At 38.4% G+C, this 22,680-nt stretch overlaps 1 protein-coding gene across 3 annotated transcripts in view; it reads right to left on the minus strand.

Moving 5' to 3' along the window:
- Positions 1 to 2,825: 2,825 nt before the first annotated feature.
- Positions 2,826 to 22,680, minus strand: part of Atad1 (ATPase family AAA domain containing 1) — a 42,453-nt gene continuing 22,598 nt past the window's right edge. For all 3 annotated transcript variants that reach the window (XM_070021126.1, XM_070021127.1, XM_070021128.1), the window contains exons 4-10: positions 19,848 to 19,968; positions 17,491 to 17,691; positions 16,953 to 17,059; positions 13,696 to 13,785; positions 10,855 to 10,905; positions 7,770 to 7,903; positions 2,826 to 4,462 (exon numbers count right to left, since the gene is read on the minus strand). In XM_070021126.1, coding sequence (XP_069877227.1) covers positions 4,342 to 4,462; positions 7,770 to 7,903; positions 10,855 to 10,905; positions 13,696 to 13,785; positions 16,953 to 17,059; positions 17,491 to 17,691; positions 19,848 to 19,968 — 825 coding nt within the window. In that variant the 3' untranslated portion in view covers positions 2,826 to 4,341. The remainder of the gene's footprint in view (positions 4,463 to 7,769; positions 7,904 to 10,854; positions 10,906 to 13,695; positions 13,786 to 16,952; positions 17,060 to 17,490; positions 17,692 to 19,847; positions 19,969 to 22,680) is intronic.

Raw genomic sequence — 22,680 nt, forward strand, 5'->3', positions numbered from 1 at the left:
CTGTACCACAAATCCAAAGCTGCAACCCAAACCCCTCCCAGATACCAACACATGCTACCTTGGTAGTTTAAGAGTTTGGGTAAAATTAAGTATCTCCATCTAATTAGTAGAAAAGTCTGAGACCACATTCCAATTTGTCAGCAAAATGTAATGCTAGACTAGAGGCTCAAGTGGTAGAGTACCTACTGTGAGTAGGCAAGCTGGGCAAAAGCATTCGGCTTGAGTTCAAGACTTAATATTGGCCCAAAAAAAAAAAAAAAAAAAAAAAAAACAAAGAATTGACAAACTGACAAAACTGACAAACTCTTACCCTAACTAGCCAAAACAAAGTGAAAAATCCAAATGAATAAAATTAGAGATGAAAAAATAGTGTAACACAACAAAAAACACGGAAATTCTGAAGATCATTAATTCTCTTCAAAGTTACATTGTAGAAAAACAGAAAATTTAGAAAAAAATGAACAAATCTAGATGCATATTGCCTACCAAAACTGGACTGAAAGGAATAGAAACCACTTAACGAGATCCATAAGTCACTATGAAATTGAAGCAATAATAGTCTTCCAACAAAGAAAAACTCAGGATGGGATAGATTCACTACTGAATTCTACCAGACCTTCACAGAATTAATACTACAACTCCTCAAACTATTCCATTAAATAGAAAGAGAAGGCATTCCATGACTCTTGTATCACTCTGATGACAAAACTAGACACAACAAAATTATAGACTAATGTCCTTGATGAAAATAGGTGCAAAAATTCTCAATAAAATACTTGCAAACCTAATTCAACAATACATTGAAAAGAACATGCACCATGATCAAATTGGTTTCACCCCAGAAATGCACAGATGGTTCAATATTTGCAAGTTAACTAATACAGCAAATGAACAGAATGATGGACAAAAATGATCTGAAAATAGAGAAGGTCTAATAAAATTCAGCATGAGGCAGCAAATGAGAATCTTCACTTAAGCAGAGATGGAGAAGTATTCTCTTATCATGTCCCATGAACCAAGAAAGTCTTTTTTTCTGCTGCCCAAAAAATAACTGTTCAACTCAAAATATACTTGTATTAATTTAGATATAAAACACTGCTGCCCATGACTTTGACCTTAGCCTAATTCTCAGCCCCTTTTTTGGGTCAATCATGGAGCTTGAACTCAGGGCCTGGGTGCTGTCCCAGAGCTCTTTTGCTCAAAGCTAGCACTCTATCTCTCTGAGCCACTTCTGGTTTTCTGGTGGTTATTTGGAGTCTCACAAACTTTCCTGCTCAGGCTACCTTTGAACACAATCCTCAGACCTTAGTCTCCTGAGTAGCTAGGACTACAGGCATAAGCCAATCGGTGCCCAGTTGCTTTTTCTCTTATTGTAGCACTAGAAAAGCATCTTAGGAAATCCTAGCTTGGACCTCTAACTAAAATGGCTTGTCTATTTTATCCCTTTCTATGACAAATGCTTTTCTTCCCTAATGCTATGAGATAGTCTTTAATAAGTGAACCTTTTGCAGTCTTTCCTATGCTTAAATAGGTACTTCTCCCTGAAGAATTTCTTGACCCATACTTCTGATGGCTATTCACTTCTAGTAAGTACAGGAAAATGTGGGCCTGTGATTTCTTCTCTACCTACTCCTATATCACATACTAAACTCCTGGAGCCTACTGGCACATTTGAGATTCCTGAAATCAGGCTTTCCAAAAGCTTCCTGTGTTCTTCCTCATCACCATGCAGCCCCATGCAGCCCCAGAACTGACATGAGAGAAAAGTTGACTGCCCACTCCCTCCAAAGGGTAACTGAAGTGAGAAAAGGCTTCCTAAAATTGCCTTTCTCTATTCCTGTTATCTTTCAGCTTTGAGATGCTGTCAGGGCAAGGCTTTCCACTTACCTCTGGAGGAATTCTTCTCTTTGGAATCAAGTCTATGAAGAATTTTGGCACCCTGTTCTTTACTAGCCTTGCTGAAGCATTATTTTTACTTGTTTCTGGAGTCAAGACTTCTTCACCCTGACATGAACAGTCTGGTGTGCTTCCTGGCACTGTTTATACCATCATGTCTCTAGCCTCATCCCTTTACCTCCCTGGAACTGTTTCCAGTTGCCATTTCTCAGATGCTTTGTTCACCTTTGACCATCTTCCCATGGCACAAGAGCATAGACTCAGTAAGGTAACCTGTGAGGAGCTCAGAACTGTGAGTTCTCCCCATGCCTTTGCCTGTGCAGAGAAGAGGTAGATGGATAATTGGTTCTCTTATCTACAAACCAGGCAGTTTCACCTCTGCACTGTTACCCTACTCAAGGGCAGATGAAGAGGGTGGGGACTCAGATCCCCAGCTTGTATGGGAGTTGCTGCTTGCTTATTTATCCATCAGAGCTCTTCCAGGGCCAGTCCCTGGGGCCACACAGTTCCTAAATGTTGACTGAACCTAGACTTCATTAGATGTTCAAGTGACTGTACTCCCACTCAATACTTTTGGTGCTTGAAGATGGGAGAGGAGGATTATATGAAATCCAAAGTGGTAATAGAGAATCCCCTTTGCTTTAAAACCCCTGGGCTACAACAGAAACTTTTTAAATATATACATTGTTATATAACTACTATTTCTCCTGTATGTTCTAATTCTGTTTTATGATGCAATTAACAGAAATAAACTGAGAGGTGTCATGTCCCTGTGGGGAAAGAATTAAAAACAAATCCACAAGGCAGAGATTATCTACTAAAATGTATGCTAGAAAGATTTATGTAAAATCCTCATTGCAAGATAAAACCTTCCTAAACACAAGTGGTACAAACAAAAACCTCCATATACAAAATAATGTAAAAAGCTCTAGGATTAAGTAAGAGGGACCCCTTTATTACACATTACAAAATAATAGTATAACAGTTATTAAAATTGGGACACATTTTGAAATTTTTGGTTCTTGTATTTGGCATTCGTTTTTCCATCACCCTCACAATCATCAGTAACTGCCTTCTTGTTGCACAGGGCTCTCCCCACCAAAGTCAAAATGGGGGAAGAAACTACTCAGCAGGTTCTGGGGAGACTATTCATCCAATAGCTCAAGAGTATCGATTGAGGGTTTAAGGAAATAAAAACATCTGAAAGATAATTTAGTCTCGGATGATTGAGAAGGCAGCTTACGGTCTGTTGTGCTCTTTCGTCGTGCTGCGTGCTTGGGTGCCTGTGACAGAATTCTGGTTAGTAGAATTTTGAACAATAAAAAAATGTTTCCTATGTAGTCTACATAGCATAGAATGACTACTACAGAGAAGATCATGGGAATTCTGATGTGTCCATTTGTACTTAATGAGGCCACAGTGAGGAAAAAAAAAAACATGTAAATGAGTTACAAAATGAATATTTTTAAGTACATTTAGTAATGGCTACTTGTTTTAAACTGTCATTTCGTTTTGGGAGACCAAATTATATTTGACCATAATTAAAGAACATATAACTTTTAAATAACATTTTAAAACACATGGTTAAAACAGAACTGTCACATTAAAAGAAAGGAAGGTCATATACAGACATGGACTGAAGGGCACTGAGGTTTTTCCAACCCATTCTTTTGAAAGGCTCCACCCAAACATAAGTCAAACATAAAAAAAAAAGTCTACTCAACATGCTAGCAGAAAGAGGTGAAATCGGTCTGCCTAATAACCATTCCATGCTGATCACTGAACAAGTAATTTTATTTGATTATCCTAACAACCATTATAATTTGAGCCACATGTATATATGCAGCTGTGGCTAATTCAACTAATCAACTGCAGACAGAAATTTAAGAAGCCTAAAATAAATGACAACTAGAAATGGCTGAATCACAGTACCAGTGAGACACAACCTTAAAAGCTGGTTGTGCTATTATTACTTGGTAGTATGGATTCAGTAATTGGGGTTAAAAAAAAAAAAGGTTTCTGTATTCAAATATATCTACAGAATGTCAATAAAAAAATGTGTGGATATATACATTTAATATACAGACATCCATACACACTCACATACACACATGCTCACAGGTCTAGGAACCAGCACCCAACCACATTCCCAATACTCACTAAGTATTCAATGAATCATGACTTAAGACCAGCTTAGATGCTATAAGGCTATAACAACATATGGCTAGTGAGGTCAAACACAAGCACCCATATTCAGGCTGGGTTAAATTGTTCCTCCTCATGATTTCTGACAAATAGTAATACCGCTTTTATGCCTATACCTCAATAACTTAGTATTAAAACCATATACACAGACTCCCTCACTGTTCTGTGAGCACTCTTTCCACGAACTGATGAGAGGACACACCAAACTAGATCACTGAACTGTACAAATGACCTTTACTCTTAGTCTAAACAAACATGAGTTAAAACATTCTGAAATGCTGCATCCTTTGATTTCTTCATCTTTTCAATTGCCCGATGAAGGTCCTGCTGTTGCACAGGCCGGATTTCATCTTCATCATTACTGAAACACAAACAAGACCACAAAATCATCAAATATTTCTCAAGATTTAAAAAAATACATATGGTTGGTAAGCCAGGCACTGTTGGCTCAAACCTGTAATGAAGCTCCTTAGGAAGTTGAGATCTAAGGTCTATGGTTCAAAGCCAACCCTGGCTTTTAAGTAAAGTCTGTGAGACTTACCTCCAACAAACTGCAGGGGGGGGGGGGCAGTGGGGAGGGAAGGGGAGAGGCGAACGGGTGCCTTTGCACTGGAGGTGAAGGTATGACAAGTGGTAGAGGGCTATGCCAGCCTTGAGCATAAAGTGTATTAATCCCTAAGTTCAAGTCACAGTTCTGGCATGTGCACACACACGTGCCCCGCCCCACCCCCACCCCAACAGTAACAAAAATATGGTAAAAGCCCAACACTGGTGTCTCATACATGTAATCCTAGCTCCTCAGGGTGCTGAGCTTTGAGGATTGCCATTCAAAGCCAGCCCAGGCAGGAAAGTCTGTGAGACTTATCCAATTAACCACCAAAGTGGCGCTGTGGCTCAAGTGGTAGAGCGCTCACCTTGAGCTGAAGAGGACAAGGACAGCACCCAGGCCCAGAGTACTAGCCCCACAACCGACCAAAAAAAAAAAAAAAAATTAAAAAAAATTGTTTTTAACTATACAAGAGTTTAATAATAACATCTTTCCTATCCAAGATCCCAAAGAAGCACACAAAATTGGTACTTTGAGCCAATTCTCCTTGGAATTAGCTATGCATATAAAAGTTGTGTGTGTTTTGTTGTGGTGGTGGTGGTGGTGGTAGTACTGAAGTATAAACTCTGGGTCTATACTATTTGAGTCATACCTTCGTCTTTTTTTTTCGTTATTATTTTTCTAGGTAGTACCTTGATTTCTTTTCTAGAGTGGCCTGGGATCACAATCTTCCTACTTATGCCTCCACCAGAAGTTACATCACAGTATGTACATACCATCACACATTGGTTAAGGTGGATTCTTGCTAACTCCCCTTCTCCACTGGCTGGCCTCAAACCATAATCTACCAAAGATCTGACTCCTAAGTAGCTAGGATTACAGACAGGAACTACTGAAACCAGCCCAAAATAACAAAAAAAAAATTTTAAGCAATGGCTGTTTAAAGCAAACAAAAAACATGAAAGTCAAATTAGCTAACAAATCAAATACTTTACACCATAAATATAAGTATAGAACATTACCATAAGATGAAAATTTTACATAATATAAAGGCATGTCAATTTACCAAAACAAGAACATAAGAAATCAAACAAGAAATAAAAATTTCCTCCGTTGAACTATGCATTCCTAGGCAAACACTCATGCACACTGAGCTTTTTACAAATTGGAAGTTAAAAGTCATCACTTTAAATGTTTTAAAAATCCAAGTATTCTCCATTTTAATCATAAAAAAGAAAACAAGTATATTATACCTATATTATATGTAATTCAGACATACAGGAGAAATATTCAACCTATTAGCTAGATTTTTCATATTGAAATACAAAATTTCCAGGGATTGAAGGCAGTAGAAAAACAAGTCCTTCATTAATTTACCTAAGCAAAAATGTATATACTTGTTGGTTATTTATTCTAAGAGTAAAGATCTTTGGATCTAGATATCATTACCACAGTAATCCCAACACTTGGGGGCTGAGGTGGGATGATCCCAAGTTCAAGGCCAGTGTGAGTCATACGAGTCTGTTTGAGAGAACAAAACAAGAGAGAAAAAGAAGAGACAGACAGACAGACGGGGGGGGGGGGGGGAGGAAGAGGGGGAAGAAGGGGAAGGAAAGAGGGAGGGAAGTGAAGGGAAGGAAATAAGGAAGAAAGGCAAGAAGTGAAGGAAGGCAAGCAAAATAAAGATTTTTGGAAGGAAGATATCTGACTACAGTAACTGAATCAATCTGACAACAAATTAATGGAATGACACTGTCCACATGGGGACTGGGATGAGTCCTGAACTAATGAATATATAGTTACTACTTGAAATAAAACTCAGAAACCAATGTATATAGAGCTACTGCTTGACATACTTTCATGAAAGCCTTTCTGTAAAAAAATTTTTGCAGGCTGGGAATGTGGCTTAGTGGTAGAGTGCTTGCCTAGCATGCATGAAAGCTTGGGTTCAATTCCTCAGTACCACATAAACAAAAAAAGCCAAAGTAGCACTGTTGCTCAAGTGATAGAATGCTAGCCTCAAGCAAAAAAAAGCTCAGGGACAGTGCCCAGGCCCTGAGTTCAAGTCCCAGGACTGACAAAAAAAAAAATGCATCATCTGGAATGAAACTTCAGGAAACTTAGGGAGGAGAAAAAAGCAACAGTTTAACCCATTTAACACAATCCCCCCGAAGTACACTGGTTTTGTAAGCCAGAGAAGTTCTTTGTTAGAGGGTTGATATTCTCGGGGAGAAAAAAAATCACAGGATACTACAGGTTCAGGGACAGTAGGCTTTTAAGTAATGTCCTTAAAGAACAAAGCTCTATTCTAGTACATCAACATTTTTGCTGGAATAAGAATGGTACAAAATTAATTTCTCAAGCTCACCCACTTTAGCTTAAAATAGTTTGCTAAGTGATCATTGGTTTGTCTGCTAACTACACAGTCCTCAGCACCTTTACAATACTTTATCTGTGAAATTTCTAGTAGGTAGGTATTCATTTCTTTTTTTTTTTTTATTGTAAAGATACTGTACAGAGGGGCTGGGAAGGTGGCTCAGTGGTAGAGTGCTTGCCTTGCATGCCTGAGGCCCTGGATTCGATTCCTCAGTACCACATAAGCAAAAAGAAAAAAGCCGGAAGTGGCGCTGTGGCTCAAGTGGTAGAGCCCTAGCCTTGAGCTGAAAAGCTGAGGGACAGCGCCCAGGCCCAGAGTTCAGGCCCCACGACCGGACCAAAAAAAAAGATACTGCACAGAGGGGTTACAGTAACATTAGTAAGGTAATGAGTACATTTCCTATCGAGCACTCATTTCTACATATGCAGAAGAAATCTAGGGATGCTAGAGCAACTTGTTTTCCTAAGAGGACAAGCCTAGGTTTCGATCAGCTTTCTATGACCCATTTCATGGTTACCAGTAACCATGGTTACCCCCTTTCATTCTTACAGGGGTTGGGGAACATTTTTTTTCTGTCAAAGGTATGTGTAATCTCATACAAGTACAAATACAAGTAGTAAATGGCCAAGGGCAGATAAGAGGCAAAATCAATGCTATCTTTTATTCCACAAACAAAATAATAAAAAAAATTAAAAGTTCTAAAAGATTTGCCAAATACTAGAAGTCAAGCCTAAATACACATACCGTTCTTCTGATGTAGAATTCACGTATTCTCTAACACAGAGCAGGGCAGCATCTCGACACATCTCTTTTAGGTCACTTCCTGAAAACCCATCAGTTTCCTGGGCAACTTCTAGCAGATCAACATGTCTATCCACCTTAAACAAACAGGGACATACTTATAAAATAATGCAAAACCGATTGTACAAAAGTATTTCCAAATATTGATCCTATAACTAAAGAAAATTAGGCATATTATAACAGCACAGGAGGAGAAATATTTTCTAAGAATATTTGGTGGCTCACACCTGTAATCCTAGCTACTCAGGAGGCTTAGATCTGAGGATCATGGTTCAAAGCCAGCCCAGGCAGGGAAGTCCATGAGACTCTTATCTTGAATTTACCACCAGAAAACTGGAAGTGGCTCTGTGGCTCAAGCAGTAGAGCACTTGCCTTGAGCTGAAGAGCTGAGGGACAGCACCTAAGCCCAGAGTTCAAGCCCCACTACCGACAGACAAAAAAAAAAAAAAAAAATTCAGACTGGGCACTGATGGCTCACACCTGTAATCCTAGCTACTACATAGGAGACTGAGATCTGAGGATCACGGTTCAAAGCCAGCCCCAGCAGGAAAGTCCATGTGACTCTTACATCCAATTAGCCACCAGAAAACTAGAAGTGGAGCCATGGCTCAAAGTGGTAGAGCATTAGCCTGGAGCAAAAAGAGCTCAGTGACAGCACCCAGGCCCAGAGTTCAAGCCCCTTGACTGACAAAAACAAAAAAACTACTTTCAGTTGCTGGGAGCTGGTGGCTCACTCCTGTAATCCTAGCTACTCAGAATGCTGAGATCTGAGGATCTGAGACAGCCCAGGCAAGAAAATCCATGAGACTCTTATCTCCAATTAGTAACAGAAAAAAAAAAAAAATGGAAGTGGCTCTGTGGTTCCAGTGGTAGAGCACTAGCCTTTAGCAAAAGGAGCTCAGGGATAGCTACCAGACCCAGAGTTCAAGCCCCAGGATCAAGCCCCAGGACTGGCCAAAACAAGAAACAAAAACAAAGCAACTTTCACAGTTCCTAGAAGTTAATTTGTTGTTGTTAGTTCTAGGGTTTGAATTCAGGACTCCACCTTGCTGGGCAGACACTCTTACTGCCAAAGTCCTATCTCCAGCCATTGTTTGTTGGTTACTTTTTTTTTTTGTCGGTTGTGGGGCCTGAACTCTGGGCCTGGGTGCTGTCTCTCAGCTCAGCTAGCACCCTACCACTTGAGCCACAGCGCCACTTATGGCCTTTTCTGCTTATGTAGTGCTGAGGAATCGAACCCATGGCCTCATGTATGCAAGGCAAGCACTCTACCACTGAGCTACCTTACCAGCCCAGAAATGTAATGTTTTAATATTCTTCTACCACCACACTAATTAAACATTTAAAAGTTTTGCTTTCCAACATAAGTTTACAGCAAGGATAGTTAAGTCAGCACAATAATAGACTTTGTAGAAAATAATGACATTAAAATTATATACAGATTAAGAGGAGAAAATAAGCAAGAAAATAATACATTTATGATGACTATGATCATCTATTAACTAATGGTAAGGTAGTAAGCACTTTATATATATATTATTTCATGTGAGGTCATTTATGTTCATGTTTGTTTTCTATTAATCATGAGATTAGCAACATCATCAAAAAATGGATATATAGAAATAATCATTTATTCTCTAAAGAATGAAAACTAAAACTTTAATGAGACAACTGCTTTTTACCTATCATCAAAGTGGTAGGGAGAGAGATAGTTTGATATGGCTAGTATGAGAGTAAACTGTCATGGACAACTTGGCAACAGCTAACAACCCGTGTAAATACCCTGTCATTGGATCTAGTAATTTCTCTTCTGAAAAGATTACTCTGCTCATATCCTTCCACAAGTATAAAATGACATGTAAAAGTTCATATGAACATATGTTGAATATACTATTTTTTTTTTCAGTTGGTCATGGGGCCTGAACTCTGGGCCTGGACACTGTCCCTGAGCTCAGCTCAAGGCTAGTGCTCTACCACTTGAGCCACAGTGCCACTTCTGGCTTTTTCTGCTTATGTGGTGCTGAGGAACCAAACCCAGAGCCTCATATGCATGCTAGGCAAGCACTCTACCACTGAGCCACCTTCCCAGCCCCTCAATATACTATTTTTATACTAGTAAAAGATCAGAATTAACCAAAATGCCCTTCAGTATGGAAGGATTAAATAAAGCATAGAACTATAATCCTAGAGTCCTCTATATTATAATTACGCAGAAAAAATAGAATAAAGGAAAACTATATACTAATATAGAAAGATCTTAAAGGTAAGTGGAAAAAGCTGGTTAAGTGTGCCTGGCTAATAGTCACGCAGTTTATGTAAAAAATCCAGAGAATAATAATGTATTCTAATTTGCTTCTATAGGCATAGTATCAATCTGAAAGTATACAGATGAAATATAGCAGGAAAAGACTTTTCCCTGTGTATCATTTAATGTATATGTTATAATGCTTAAAACAGGTGAATGTATTACTATGTAAAAAGAAAAAGAAACTTTGCAGGTTACCAGTAGCTCACACCTGTAATCCTAGCTACTCAGGAGGTTGAATTCTGAAAATCTTCAATTAACTACCAAAAAAGCTGGAAATAAAGAGTTGTAGCTCAACTGACAGAGCACTAACCTTCAAGAAAAAAGCCCAGGGAAAGCATCCAGAAACTGAATTCAAGTCCAAGGACAGACAGACAGACAGACACGTGTGTGTGTGTGTGTGTGTGTGTGTGTGTGTGTGTGTGTGTGTGTGTGTGTGTGTGTGTGTGTGTGTGTGTGTGTGTGTGTGTGTGTGTGTGTGTGTGTGTGTGTGTGTGTGTGTGTGTGTGTGTGTGTGTGTGTGTGTGCGCGCGTGCCTGCGCACGCGTACATGTGAGTGCACGCACCCTTCTTACAGAACATTTTGACTACAAGTTACTGAGTTTCATGGTTTCATTAGAATTTAGTTCAAGTTCAAAGCTACACTATTCCTTTCTCTCAACATGAGTTTATAAATAATATAAACATTCAGGATAAGGAAAAAAATCATAATTTTCTACTTACATTTTCATTTTTTAAGATGAGTTTCAAGATTGCTTCTCTTTGTTTTAGAGCCTAAAAACAGAACAATTTCCAGTCAGCATAGATAACTGATAGACACATAGATAGACAAGGCAGACAGAGATAGCATAAGCTAGTTTTTCTTATTCACCACTATGAATTACCTGATGATAGCACTCAAAGCAATTTATAATTATTAGTGATTGTCCTAATGAATTGTTTGTTTGTTTGTTTTGTCAGTCCGGGGCTTGAACTCTGGGCCTGGGCGCTGTCCTTGTGCTCTTCAGCTCAAGGCAAGTGCTCTACCTCTTGAGCCACAGCGCCACTTCCAATTTTCTGAGTAGTTTATTGGAGATAAGAGTCTCAGGAACTTTCTTGCCTGGGCTGGCTTTGAACCATGATCCTCAGATCTCAGCCTCCTGAATAGCTAGGATTACAGGCATGAGCCACTGGCACCCAGCATGAATTATATTTTTTAATCTGCATCTTCAGTGCATAGCACAATGACTGGGAAATAATACGCCTCTAACATCTGAGTGAGTAAAAGAATTTCTAAGACTATGTCTTTCCATACAGCCCTGTGATTTTCATTTTTTACTTCATTTACTAAACCTATGAGAATCCATCAACACTAAGATTTTTTTTTAGCTAGCAGACTAGAAGATATAACAACTATATCTTCATTCCAACATGAAATCTCCATATTCACTAATACTTATTAGCAAACTTTAGTTAAAACAGGAACTATGCTTAACTCCTTTCTATACTACCTCACATACAGAATAAATACAGATGGTTTTTTAAGTTATCATGGCTGAATTTTTCCTTAGTCTAAAAACAGTTGTTTATGAGTATCAGATCAAATTACCTAAAAAATGAAACCAAGTTCACTGTGGCCTGGGCGCTGTCCCTCAGGTCTTCAGCTCAAGGCTAGCAGCGCTCTACCACTTGAGCCACAGTGCCACTTCTGGCTTTTTTTCTTTTTGCTTATATGGTGCTGGGGAATCGAACCCAGGGCCTCATGCATGCAAAGCAAGCGCTCTACCATTGAGCCACCTTCCCAGCCCCACCAGTAACTATTTTTATAGTTAATAAACACTTTGTTTGGAAAGGAGTTTTAAGGTAAGATCAATAATGCACTTTGACATTGTAATTACACAAGAAAAAAATACCCTGTAACATATTAACAGTTTTTAATGAACTTGATGACATCCATTAAACTCAGGTGATAGCTTACACTGTTTTAACTTTAATATATGCTATAAGTCTATGTTGTATAATGTGTTCCATACTACATGCACATCAAAAACCTTAGTTGTCTATATATAGGCTTACAACTAGTTACCGATAAAGACAACTAATCAAATTTTCTCTAAAATATTCCAATTTCTTGCTTAAAAAATACAATAAATCCTTGTATAAAGTTCATCTAAACATGGCAGCACTCAACCTTGCCAGTCTCACCACTCCAGACTGTTCCTAAAATGAAATTGAGTGGATCTACCCCCTTCTTGCCTCTATTTACAGTGACAGAAACTTTCTGCTTGTCGCACTTATCTAATTCTTACCAGCCTTCAGGCCCAACTTGATTCTGTAAATTCTACTATCTTCATATACAGCCTAACTAGTTGCATTATTTCAGCTTCTCACAGCTTTTAAAAATCACATTTGTAAATCATATATTACATTATTTATATATGTCTGTCTTCTCCTACAACATAGTTCTTAGAGAAGAAAAGTCACATTCCATTCTCCAGTACATGTATTGACATTAAAGCTCAATAAGTATTGTACTAGACACAATGTATTGTTTAATATTAATTTAAACCATCTCTTCACTTTTCAAATTGAGCAATTAAGTATGTAAATAACACCAGAAAAAACAAAGTTTTTGACTGGCAATAGTTTATCATAATTTACAAGCTGGATGCTGATGGCTCATGCCTGTAACCCTATCTACTCAGGAGGCTGAATAGCTTTTTCAAAAAAATGCTAGAGAGAAGGGAAGTAATAGTTCAGTCTCATCCATATATCTGTATGGATACATCTGTATGGATGAGATGTATATTTTCGAATCATTACCCAATCAAGGAGGAAGCACTGAGTACATTTGCCAACAATTATTCAAATATACCCCAGGTGCTCTACTCCTCATATGAAGCCTTTGGAGCAAAACAATCCTTTGACCTTTGTCACCAAATTTTACTCTATGATAATCCAAAAGTTTAAATTTTTCTTATGTAGCCTCCTAAAGTACATTACTCATATGTCTATGCAAATTTGAGGTAATTATATTCTTGGAAGAAAAATAAAAACACTGATAACAGGAGAGAGGGGAAAAAAAAGTGAGAGGGAGGGAGGGAAAGTGAGAAAGAGGGAGGGAGAGCTAGAGAGAGAGAGAGAGAGCATGAGAGAGAGGGAAGGAGGGGAGGGGAGGGGGGGGAATGACCAAAGAAAGTGAAAAGGGGGGGCTGGGAAGGTGGCTCAGTGGTAGAGTGCTTGCCTTGCATGCATGAGGCCCTGGGTTCGATTCCTCAGCACCACATAAGCAAAAAAAAAAAAAAAAAAAGCAGGAAGTAGTGCTGTGGCTCAAGTGGTAGAGTGCTAGCCTTGAGCTGAAGAGCTGAGGGGCAGTGCCCAGGCTCAGAATTCAGGCCCACGACCGGACCCAAAATAAAACAAAACAAAAGAAAGTGAAAAGGATAGAGAAGCAACTGTGAGGTTTCCTACCCGATTCCTTCCCTGCCCATCATACATGATTCCTATGGAACAAAACATTCCCTTACTCAAAATCACAGATAAAGACCTGTTAAAAAGCCATATACTAAAATTAAGACTACCTACAGGCTGGTTAATATGAAATCTTGTAGGCATTCTTCTCATTATAGCCGAGTCAAGGTCTTGAGGGCGATTAGTAGCACCCATCACTATAACCTAAATATACAAAGACAACACAAGGTATTAAACATACATTTATATTCCTTGAGGTCATTATTACTAAGACACAGAAGATATGTTTATATACAAAATGGAAGTTAATCCTAACCAGATTGGTTAATAATAGCAAATCCAGATTTCTATTAATACATTAATACTGGGATTTCTAGTACTGTTCAGCTGCAAGTACCATTACAAAAGAACTTAAGAGTTTTTATATTTTGGGGTAAGAATTGAACCCAAGGCCTCACACAAGCTAGGAAAGCACCCTATCATGTGAACCATGTTCTTAATAGTGTTTTTGTTTGTTTGTTTGTTTTTGGTCCTGTTGTGGGGCCTGAACTCTGGGCCTGGGCGCTGTCCCTCAGCTCTTCAGCTCAAGGTTAGCACTCTACCACTTGAGCCACAGCACCACTTCCGGCTTTTTTCTTTTTGCTTATGTGGTGCTGAGGAATCGAACCCAGGGCCTCAGGCATGCAAGGCAAGCGCTCTACCACTGAGCCACCTTCCCAGCCCTCTTAACAGTGTTTTAAGAAAAAGACTACTATATTTACAAAATAATTCAGTGAGTAGCTTTGTCCAAAAATTAAAAGAACTTAAAAATTTGTTTTTTTAACCTGACTTATGGAATTGAAACCTCTGTACAACAACCTAATTTTAAAAATTGTATTTCAAAAAAATATAGTTATTCAATAAATATAAAATGGGAGTTTAAGTGGGGGGACCCTTCAAATCTTTTAACAATATTTTGGAAAGAATAATTCTTCCTTAAGTCTAAAAATTCTTATCACGTATTTTCACGTCATCATCTCACTGAACTATCATAGCACTAAAGATAGTATCTTCTCAGTTTTAGGTAAAACCTCAAACAATCCTCCTTTAAACAAAAGCAAGAGAGTAAAAGTAAATATCAAAATGCTGGGTAGGGGCTGTAAGTGTAGCTCAATGCAGAGTGCTTTTCTAGCATAGGTGAGCCCCTGGGATCCATACCAGCACTGGACACACACACACACACACACACACACACACACACACACACACACACACACACACACACACACACACACACACACACACACACACACACACACACACACACACACACACACACACACACACACACACACACACACACACACACACGAACGATCAATTCTATATCAACCCACATGAAGACAAAGTCAAAAGAAGTATATTTGTGGCTGGGAAGGTGACTCAGTGGTAGAGCGCTTGCCTTGCATGCCTGAGGCCCTGGGTTCAATTCCTCAGCACCACATAAGCAAAAAGAAAAAAGCCGGAAGTGGTGCTGTGGCTCAAGTGGTAGAGTGTTAGCCTTGAGCTGAAGAGCTGAGGGACAGCGCCCAGGCCCAGAGTTCAGGCCCCACGACCGGACCCAAAAAAAAAAAAAAAACCAAAGAAGTAAAAGACTTCAATACTTTAGTACAACCTAATAGCATCAACATTTGCTATCCCAAATAAAACTGATTTTTATTTTATTTTTTTTGCCAGTCTTGGAACTTGAATTCAGAGCCTGGGCATTGTCTCTGAGTTTCTTTTGCTCAAGTCTAACTTACACTCTACCACTGGAGCCACAGAACCACTTCCAGCCTTTACTGTTTATGTCGTACTTAGGAATTGAACCCAGGGTTTCATGCATGCTAGGCAAGCACTCTTACCACTAAGCCACATTCCCAACCCTTGATTTATTATATAAAAACATATTTCTCTGATAGTATTTTATTTCTGCTTAATGATTTAGATTTCTAAAGCAGAACTCCACACAGATATCCACCAAATCTTATACTCTTTCTATTCTTTACATTTAGTGTTATACAAGAACCTCAAAGCTAACTTATTTTTAATAAACTAGACTGCCACCTGGAGGAAAAAAAATTAAATACAAATACAAATTTAAGAAATGTTAGTCCTGGGCTGGGAAGGTGGCTCAGTGGCAGAGCGTTTGCCTTACATGCCTGAGGCCCTGGGTTCGATTCCTCAGCACTACATAAGCAAAAAGAAAAAAGCCGGAAGTGGCACTGTGGCTCAAGTGGTAGAGCACTAGCCTTGAGCTGAAGAGCTGAGGGACAGTGCCCAGGCCCAGAGTTCAGGCCCCACGACCGGAACCAAAAAAAAAAAAAAAAAAAAAAAAAAAGAAATGTTAGTCCTGTAACAGTGCAATTCTGTATTTGGGCAAAAATTTAAGGCTCAAATATACTTTTATTAACTTCCTAAAATAAATTCTTTTAGACAAGCTTTAAATGTGATTAACTGGACTAACAGCTGAAGGTAACAAAATGAATGTGAGAAAGACTACTTTCCAACAGTACATTTACAGAGAAATCATGATGTAGAAGCCTGCTGAAGATGTGCCATATCTAGCTGCAGGCATATACAAACAGTATGACAACTAAAGCAATCATTGAAAATGTCGCATTTCTTTTTTCTTTTCTTTTTTTGCCAGTCCTGAACTCAGGGATAGAGCACTGTTCCTGATCTTCTTTTGCTCAAGGCTAGCACTCTACCACTTGAGCCACAGAACCACTTCCCACGTTTTTTTGTTTACATGGTACTGAGGAATTGAATCCAGTGCTTCATGCATGCTTAGCAAACATTCTACCACTAAACTACATTCCTAGCCCAAACATCACATTTCTTTTGATTAGCACTACTGATGGAGTCAGAGTGAAGAGCAAATGGATGTGACTGTCACCAGGGTGTCCATGTCACAGAGCACCAGCTACACAGTGTGGATTTCTCCCTCTGCATCTGGTGGCAATCATCAAAATGAATCAAAATTGGGGCTGGGAAGGTGGCTCAGTGGTAGAGTGCTTGCCTTGCATGTCTGAGGCCCTGGGTTCGATTCTTCAGCACCACATAAGCAAAAAGAAAAAAGCCGGAAGTGGCGCTGTGGCTCAAGTGGTAGAGCGCTAGCCTTGAGCTGAAGAGCTGAGGGACAGCGCCCAGGCCCAGAGTTCAGGCCCCAGGATCCCTTTCCCCCCAAAAAAATGAATCAAAATTTACAGAAACCCTATTTTGAATCCTTATCACTTAATGATAAGTATGAAAATTATGTAAAAACTTTTGTACAAAAGTATAAGAAGCAGCCCACAAAATTCTCTGGTAACAAAAACAACACAAAATTAAGGAAGATTTTGCTCAAATACCTGGCAGCTATGATCAGTATCCAATCCATCCCAGAGACTCATAAACTGAGCCTTCATCATGGCGGTAGCTTCATGGTCAGAACTTGAACGGTTTCGTAGAAAGGAGTCTAAAATAGAGTAATGACTTATTTACTCTGCATCTAATGTAAAACCACCTAATTAAAAGCTGACAGAATTACAAGGAAGCAGATAAAGAGGTCATCTTTGTCTTTTCAGATATTATCCTGACAGAATATCCCTGGTAAATTATTAGGAAAATTAAAACATAACTTTTGTCTTTTATAATACTACATTCATGTCAAGATGTAGGAGAGAAATAAAGACTCTACAGTATGAAGAGGCTCTGTCAAGTGGAGTTTAAACCTGGTCTCAGCACACACACACACACACAAAATTCATGTTTCTATATATGATGAAAGGACTGACACTTACCAGCATGCAAATGTAGACATAAAACATGTTGGATTGAAATGGTTTTGTAAAACTAATTAAAGATAATAAAAATAAAATAAATCAAATGCTCACATAGAAAACATACCTATTTCATCTATAAATATGATGGAAGGTTGTAGCTTTATGGCAAGGGAGAAAACAGCAGCAGCCAATTTCTGAGATTCTCCATACCACTTATCAGTCAGTGTTGAAGGCTGAAGGTTAATAAATCGACAGCCTGCTTCTTTGGCTGTAGCCTTAGCAATCAAGGTTTTACCACAGCCTGGAGGCCCATAGAGAAGAACTCCTGGAATCAACATTATTTTATTATTACCTTTAAGAATTTATTTACACTAGCTTATGAGGTAATTAACTTAATACAATCTTCCTAATATTCAATTATTTTATTCATCTTTTTTATAGTAGAAATCTATAAACTTTGCCGTTACACGTTAACATTTTCAAGCACTCTTTGCAATTTTTAATTAAATCCATTTAGATGCTTAAAATATATATGTCAGTTATAATTTGAAGCTCTACTGATACTTTTTTTTTTGTCGGCCGTGGGACTTGAACTCTGGGCCTGGGTGCTGTCCCTGTGCTCGTTAGCTAAAGGTGAGCGCTCTACAACTTGAACCACAGCACCACTTCTGGTTTTCTGGTGGTTTATTAGAGATAAAGAGTCTCATGGACTTTTCTGCTGGGGCTGACTTTGAACTGTGATCCTTAGCTCTCACCCTCCTGAGTAGCTAAGATTACAGGTGTGAGCCACTGGCGCCTGGCTTCTACTGATAATTTTTTGGGATGGACTTGAGACACAATTAAAAGAAAAAAAATCTAATGTTATTTTACTTAAAGCTGAAAACAGAGATGACTGCAGGTGCTTAGATGATTACATTTCATTGTTTTCATCACATGGAATATGCAATGTCCAATGCTAGCAGCAAACTCATCTATACATATTAATTCTCAGGCTTTTTAGAACAAAATATTCAAGCAAAAACTTCCAAACCATAACTTCATAAAAGTACTCAGTACTTTTAGAATATCTGATCTTTTTACAAATTATTGATTTCTCATTTTGAATAAACTACTTCGTTTAGCTACTTTCTTGCAGATTGAGATTTCCCAATTCTCCTCACAGACTGCAACTAATACTATTACTTGAACAGCTACTAATGTCAGAAGATTAAATATGCAAAAACTTTTGTGCCAGGTGCCAGTGGCTCACACCTGTAATCCTAGCTACTCAGGAGGCTGAGATCTGAGGATCATGGTTCAAAGCCAGCCTGGGCAAGAAAATCTGTGAGACTCATCTCCAATTAACCATCAGAAAACCAGAAGTGATGTTGTGACTCAAATGGTAGAGCACTAACCTTGAGCTGAAGAGCTAGGGACAGCACTCAGGCCCAGAGTTCAAGACCCATGACAAACAAAACAAACAAACAAACAAAAAACTTTTGTATTTTCTGGTAGATACAGCTATAATAGGTAAGTTACACAGAGATAGCAATATCTCGTTTGATCTGGATGACATTTATATGAATGTCACATTTATCCACTGAACTATTTTCTCGCCCATTCCTGTATATACCTTAGATTCCACTGAGCTTCACATTGTATCTCCAGTGAGCCTAGCAATAATATTAATATGGCACCTTTTCTATATCCTTTAAGTGGTTGTCACAATGTTAATATTAATATTATATGTAATATATAATATTTAATGTGATAAATGAGTTGATAATGTAAGACATTTATATTATTATTTACAAACCTTTTAACTAGTTTTTTAATTTAATGTGATACTCTTATAACCCATTTCAACAGATCAAAAATGTTTGTGCTTTGGAGAAGCTTAAAAATTTGTACTCACAAAACAATTACATTGAAGAAAAACATGCATGGACAAACCCAAATTTTCTTTTTGGTTTGCTGGTCCTGAGGTTTGAACTTAGGACCCGGGCTCTGTCCCTGAGCCTCTCTGTGTTCAAGGCTAGTTCTCTACCACTTGAGCCACAGTGCCACTTCCTGCTTTTTATGAGTACTTAATTGGAGATAAGAGACTCGCATTCTTTCTTGCCTAGGCTGACTTTGAGCTGTGATCCTCAGATCTCAGCCTCCTGAGTGGCTAGGTTTACAGGAGAGAGCTACCAGTGCCCAACCACTGATTTGGGTTTTTTAAATCTTAAATTTTCTTTTTTGAATTTACTTGGAAAAAACAAAAAATATTTACTGTGACATGTAACAAGGAAAAGAACTTATCTAAATTTCAGCTGAAGAATTAGCAATTACTTAAAAATTATTATTTACAAAAGTTTCTTGGATCTCAGCATTCTCTTCAGAATCTAACATCAAAATACCACTTCTATAATAGCCCTCTTTTGTAAGTGTTTTAATGGTTTAAGTGAAGGTATGTGTATATACACTCACATGTATTATATTAATTATAGTATACTATACCTTTTGGAGGCTGCAGAAGCCTGGAATTTTCAAACAAATGCTTCTTTTTGATTGGTAAGATGACTGTGTCTTTCAGGTCTGTAATGACATCATCTAAACCTGCTATATCACTCCAAGTAACCTGGCAAAAGTTAAGTTCAACAAGAACATGAATTTTACAACTAATGCATACTCACAAAAGCTAAAAAACAAAAATTCCCCCAACAGCAAACTAATATAATATGATGATTAGAAATAATATATATTAACACAAGGGAAAATTTCACAATAGTAATAAAATTAAAAATTTTGCACTGGAGAAAGAAATTAGCTGTCAACTTTCTAATACTGGAAAAAGGGAGTGTTGCTCAATGGTAGAAAGGTTGCCTAGCAGTACAAAGCCCTGGTTCAATCCCCAGGAAAGAACACAAAACAGAACCCTCACTAAACCAGGTACTTAAAAATCTGCAATGCAGAATTCTAATAAACTGAACTCATTCCATTTATGAGGAGGAAATATTCTGCTATAAGACACAGAAACAGTTCAGACTACTAATTTTAGCACTGGCTGAGGGGAAGAGTTTACCAGGAATGTATGTCACATAGGATGCTGTCTTATTCAAAATAAGAACATCAAAAATAGTGTCTATACCATTAAACTAGACATCTATTTTTATTTCTCAAAAGTGAAAGTGTTGCTGTACTGGGTGGCTCAGTCCTATAATCTTAGCTACTTGGGAGGTGGAGGTGGAAGGGTGGCGATGGAGGGGATGGGAGGGCGTGAAGCCAGCCATGGAATCCAAGTTCAGAGACTCCATCTGTTAGCCCATGAGAAGCACGGTGGCTGGGCACAGTGATGTGTACCTATTATCCCAGCAACATGAGGGAGTACAAGTGGGAGAATGACAGCTCAGCCAGCCCAAGCATAAAACAAGGCCCTACCTTGAAAATAACACAGAAGGAGACTGGAGGCACTGCTCAAGTAGTAGAGCACACCTGCCTTGCAAGTGTGAGCCCCCAAGTTCAACCCCAGTACCTCCAAAAAGAGGAAAACTGCCGGGCACTGGTGGCTCACACCTGTGATCCTAGTTACTCAGAAGGCTGAGATCTGAGGATTGTGGTTCAAAGTCAGCCCAGGTAGAAAGTCTGTGAGACTCCTATCTCCAATAAACCACTCAGAAAACCAGAAGTGGCACTGTGGTTCAAGTGATAGAGAGCTAGCCTTGAGCTGAAGAGCTTTGGGACAGTGCCCAGGCCCAGAGTTTAAGCCCCACAACAGACCAAAAAAAAAAAAAAAAGGTGAAAACTGCTGTAAATAGGCATATGTATGTATATATAGTTTATCAAGATTTTTGCTAAAAATTTCTTTTGTAAATAAAACTAACACATTTATTTTCTTTACAATTTAACAGGGGAGAAAAAGAAGCCAAATATAAAGAAAAACTTAACACCAATAGTAGCTTGCAACAAAATATTATCTGTTGGTAGACTTACTCAGAAACAAATATGGCTAGGGCCCTCAAGAGATGCCATTTCAAATTCACAAATCAAACTGAAATGGTGTTAGGGATGTGGTTGAGTGGTTGCAAACACAAGGTCCTGAGTTCAACTCCAGTATCACCAAAAAAAAAACAATTCCCCCACCAAAAAGTTTAATTGCAGAGTGTATTTATATTTCTCTACATACAGATGTTTAAGACGTTGTAGATTTTTATGTTCTAGGTTTGGAAAATAGCTATCATACTTTATTCTTATTTATGTCAATATAACATTAATATGTTACATAAGCAAACTTGTATATCTCTGGTTATAAAATATTCATATAATACCTGATATCTGATCCTCCAAAGAAACAGAAATACAATCATATATGAGGGAACATAAAGAGTAAACCATTTGCCAAGGCCACAAATAGAAAAACTGGGATTCGGAATCTTGCATTGTCTTATCACAATGCAGAATAAAAATTCAGATTCAAGCCAGATGCTGGTGACTCATGCCTGTAATCCTAGCTACTCAGGAGGCTTAGATCCGAGGATCTCATCCTTGGTTCAAAGCCAGCCCTGGCAAGAAAGTCCATGAGCTCTCACCTCCAATTAACCACCACAAAACCAGAAGTGGTGCTGTGGCTCAAATAGTTAGAGCACTAGTCTTGAACTGAATAGCTGAGGGACAGCACCCAGGCCCAGAGTTCAAGACCTATGACTGACAAAAAAAAAAAAAAAAAAAATTCAAACTACAATTTAAACACATGACTTGAAGCTTTATATACCTCAAAGACAAATATATATAAATACAAAGCAAATGTGCAGAAAAGAGTTAATACAGCAGGCCTGACACTGTTACCTTTAGAAAGGCTTTCTTGTAACTTGGTTCCCACCACTCCTTGATAAGAATAGCTCATTGTGCCTAAACTCTGTGCCAATAATGTAGTTTACAGTTTATAATTCTTCGTCAATGCTCTAGGATTTTGGTATACATAAGAGGAAGTACAAATGAATAGCTCCCAATAGGTATGGCAGACCAAGTCTATAGTAAGCTTCCTGACAAGTAATATTAAATGTGTTATCACAACTAGGTACAATAATGAAGCATGTCCTATGTGGCTACACTTGGAAGATTATGGCTGGCTTTCTGCAGACTTCATCCCACTCTCTTTTTCTTTTGCAGATTCTATCCATTTATGTAAGAAATCCTATCTGTACCACTGTGTACTGATTCCTTTGACACTTCCTAGAGTACTGATCTCAGTTTGTGGTCTCTCAGACCTTTGAAAAATGCAATACACACACACACACACATACACACACACATACACATACACATATATGTGTGTGTGCACACACGCATGATT

Source organism: Dipodomys merriami, unplaced genomic scaffold (assembly GCF_024711535.1).
Source record: "Dipodomys merriami isolate MVZ:Mamm:240054 unplaced genomic scaffold, mDipMer1.0.p SCAF_14, whole genome shotgun sequence".
NCBI classification, from domain to species: domain Eukaryota; kingdom Metazoa; phylum Chordata; class Mammalia; order Rodentia; family Heteromyidae; genus Dipodomys; species Dipodomys merriami.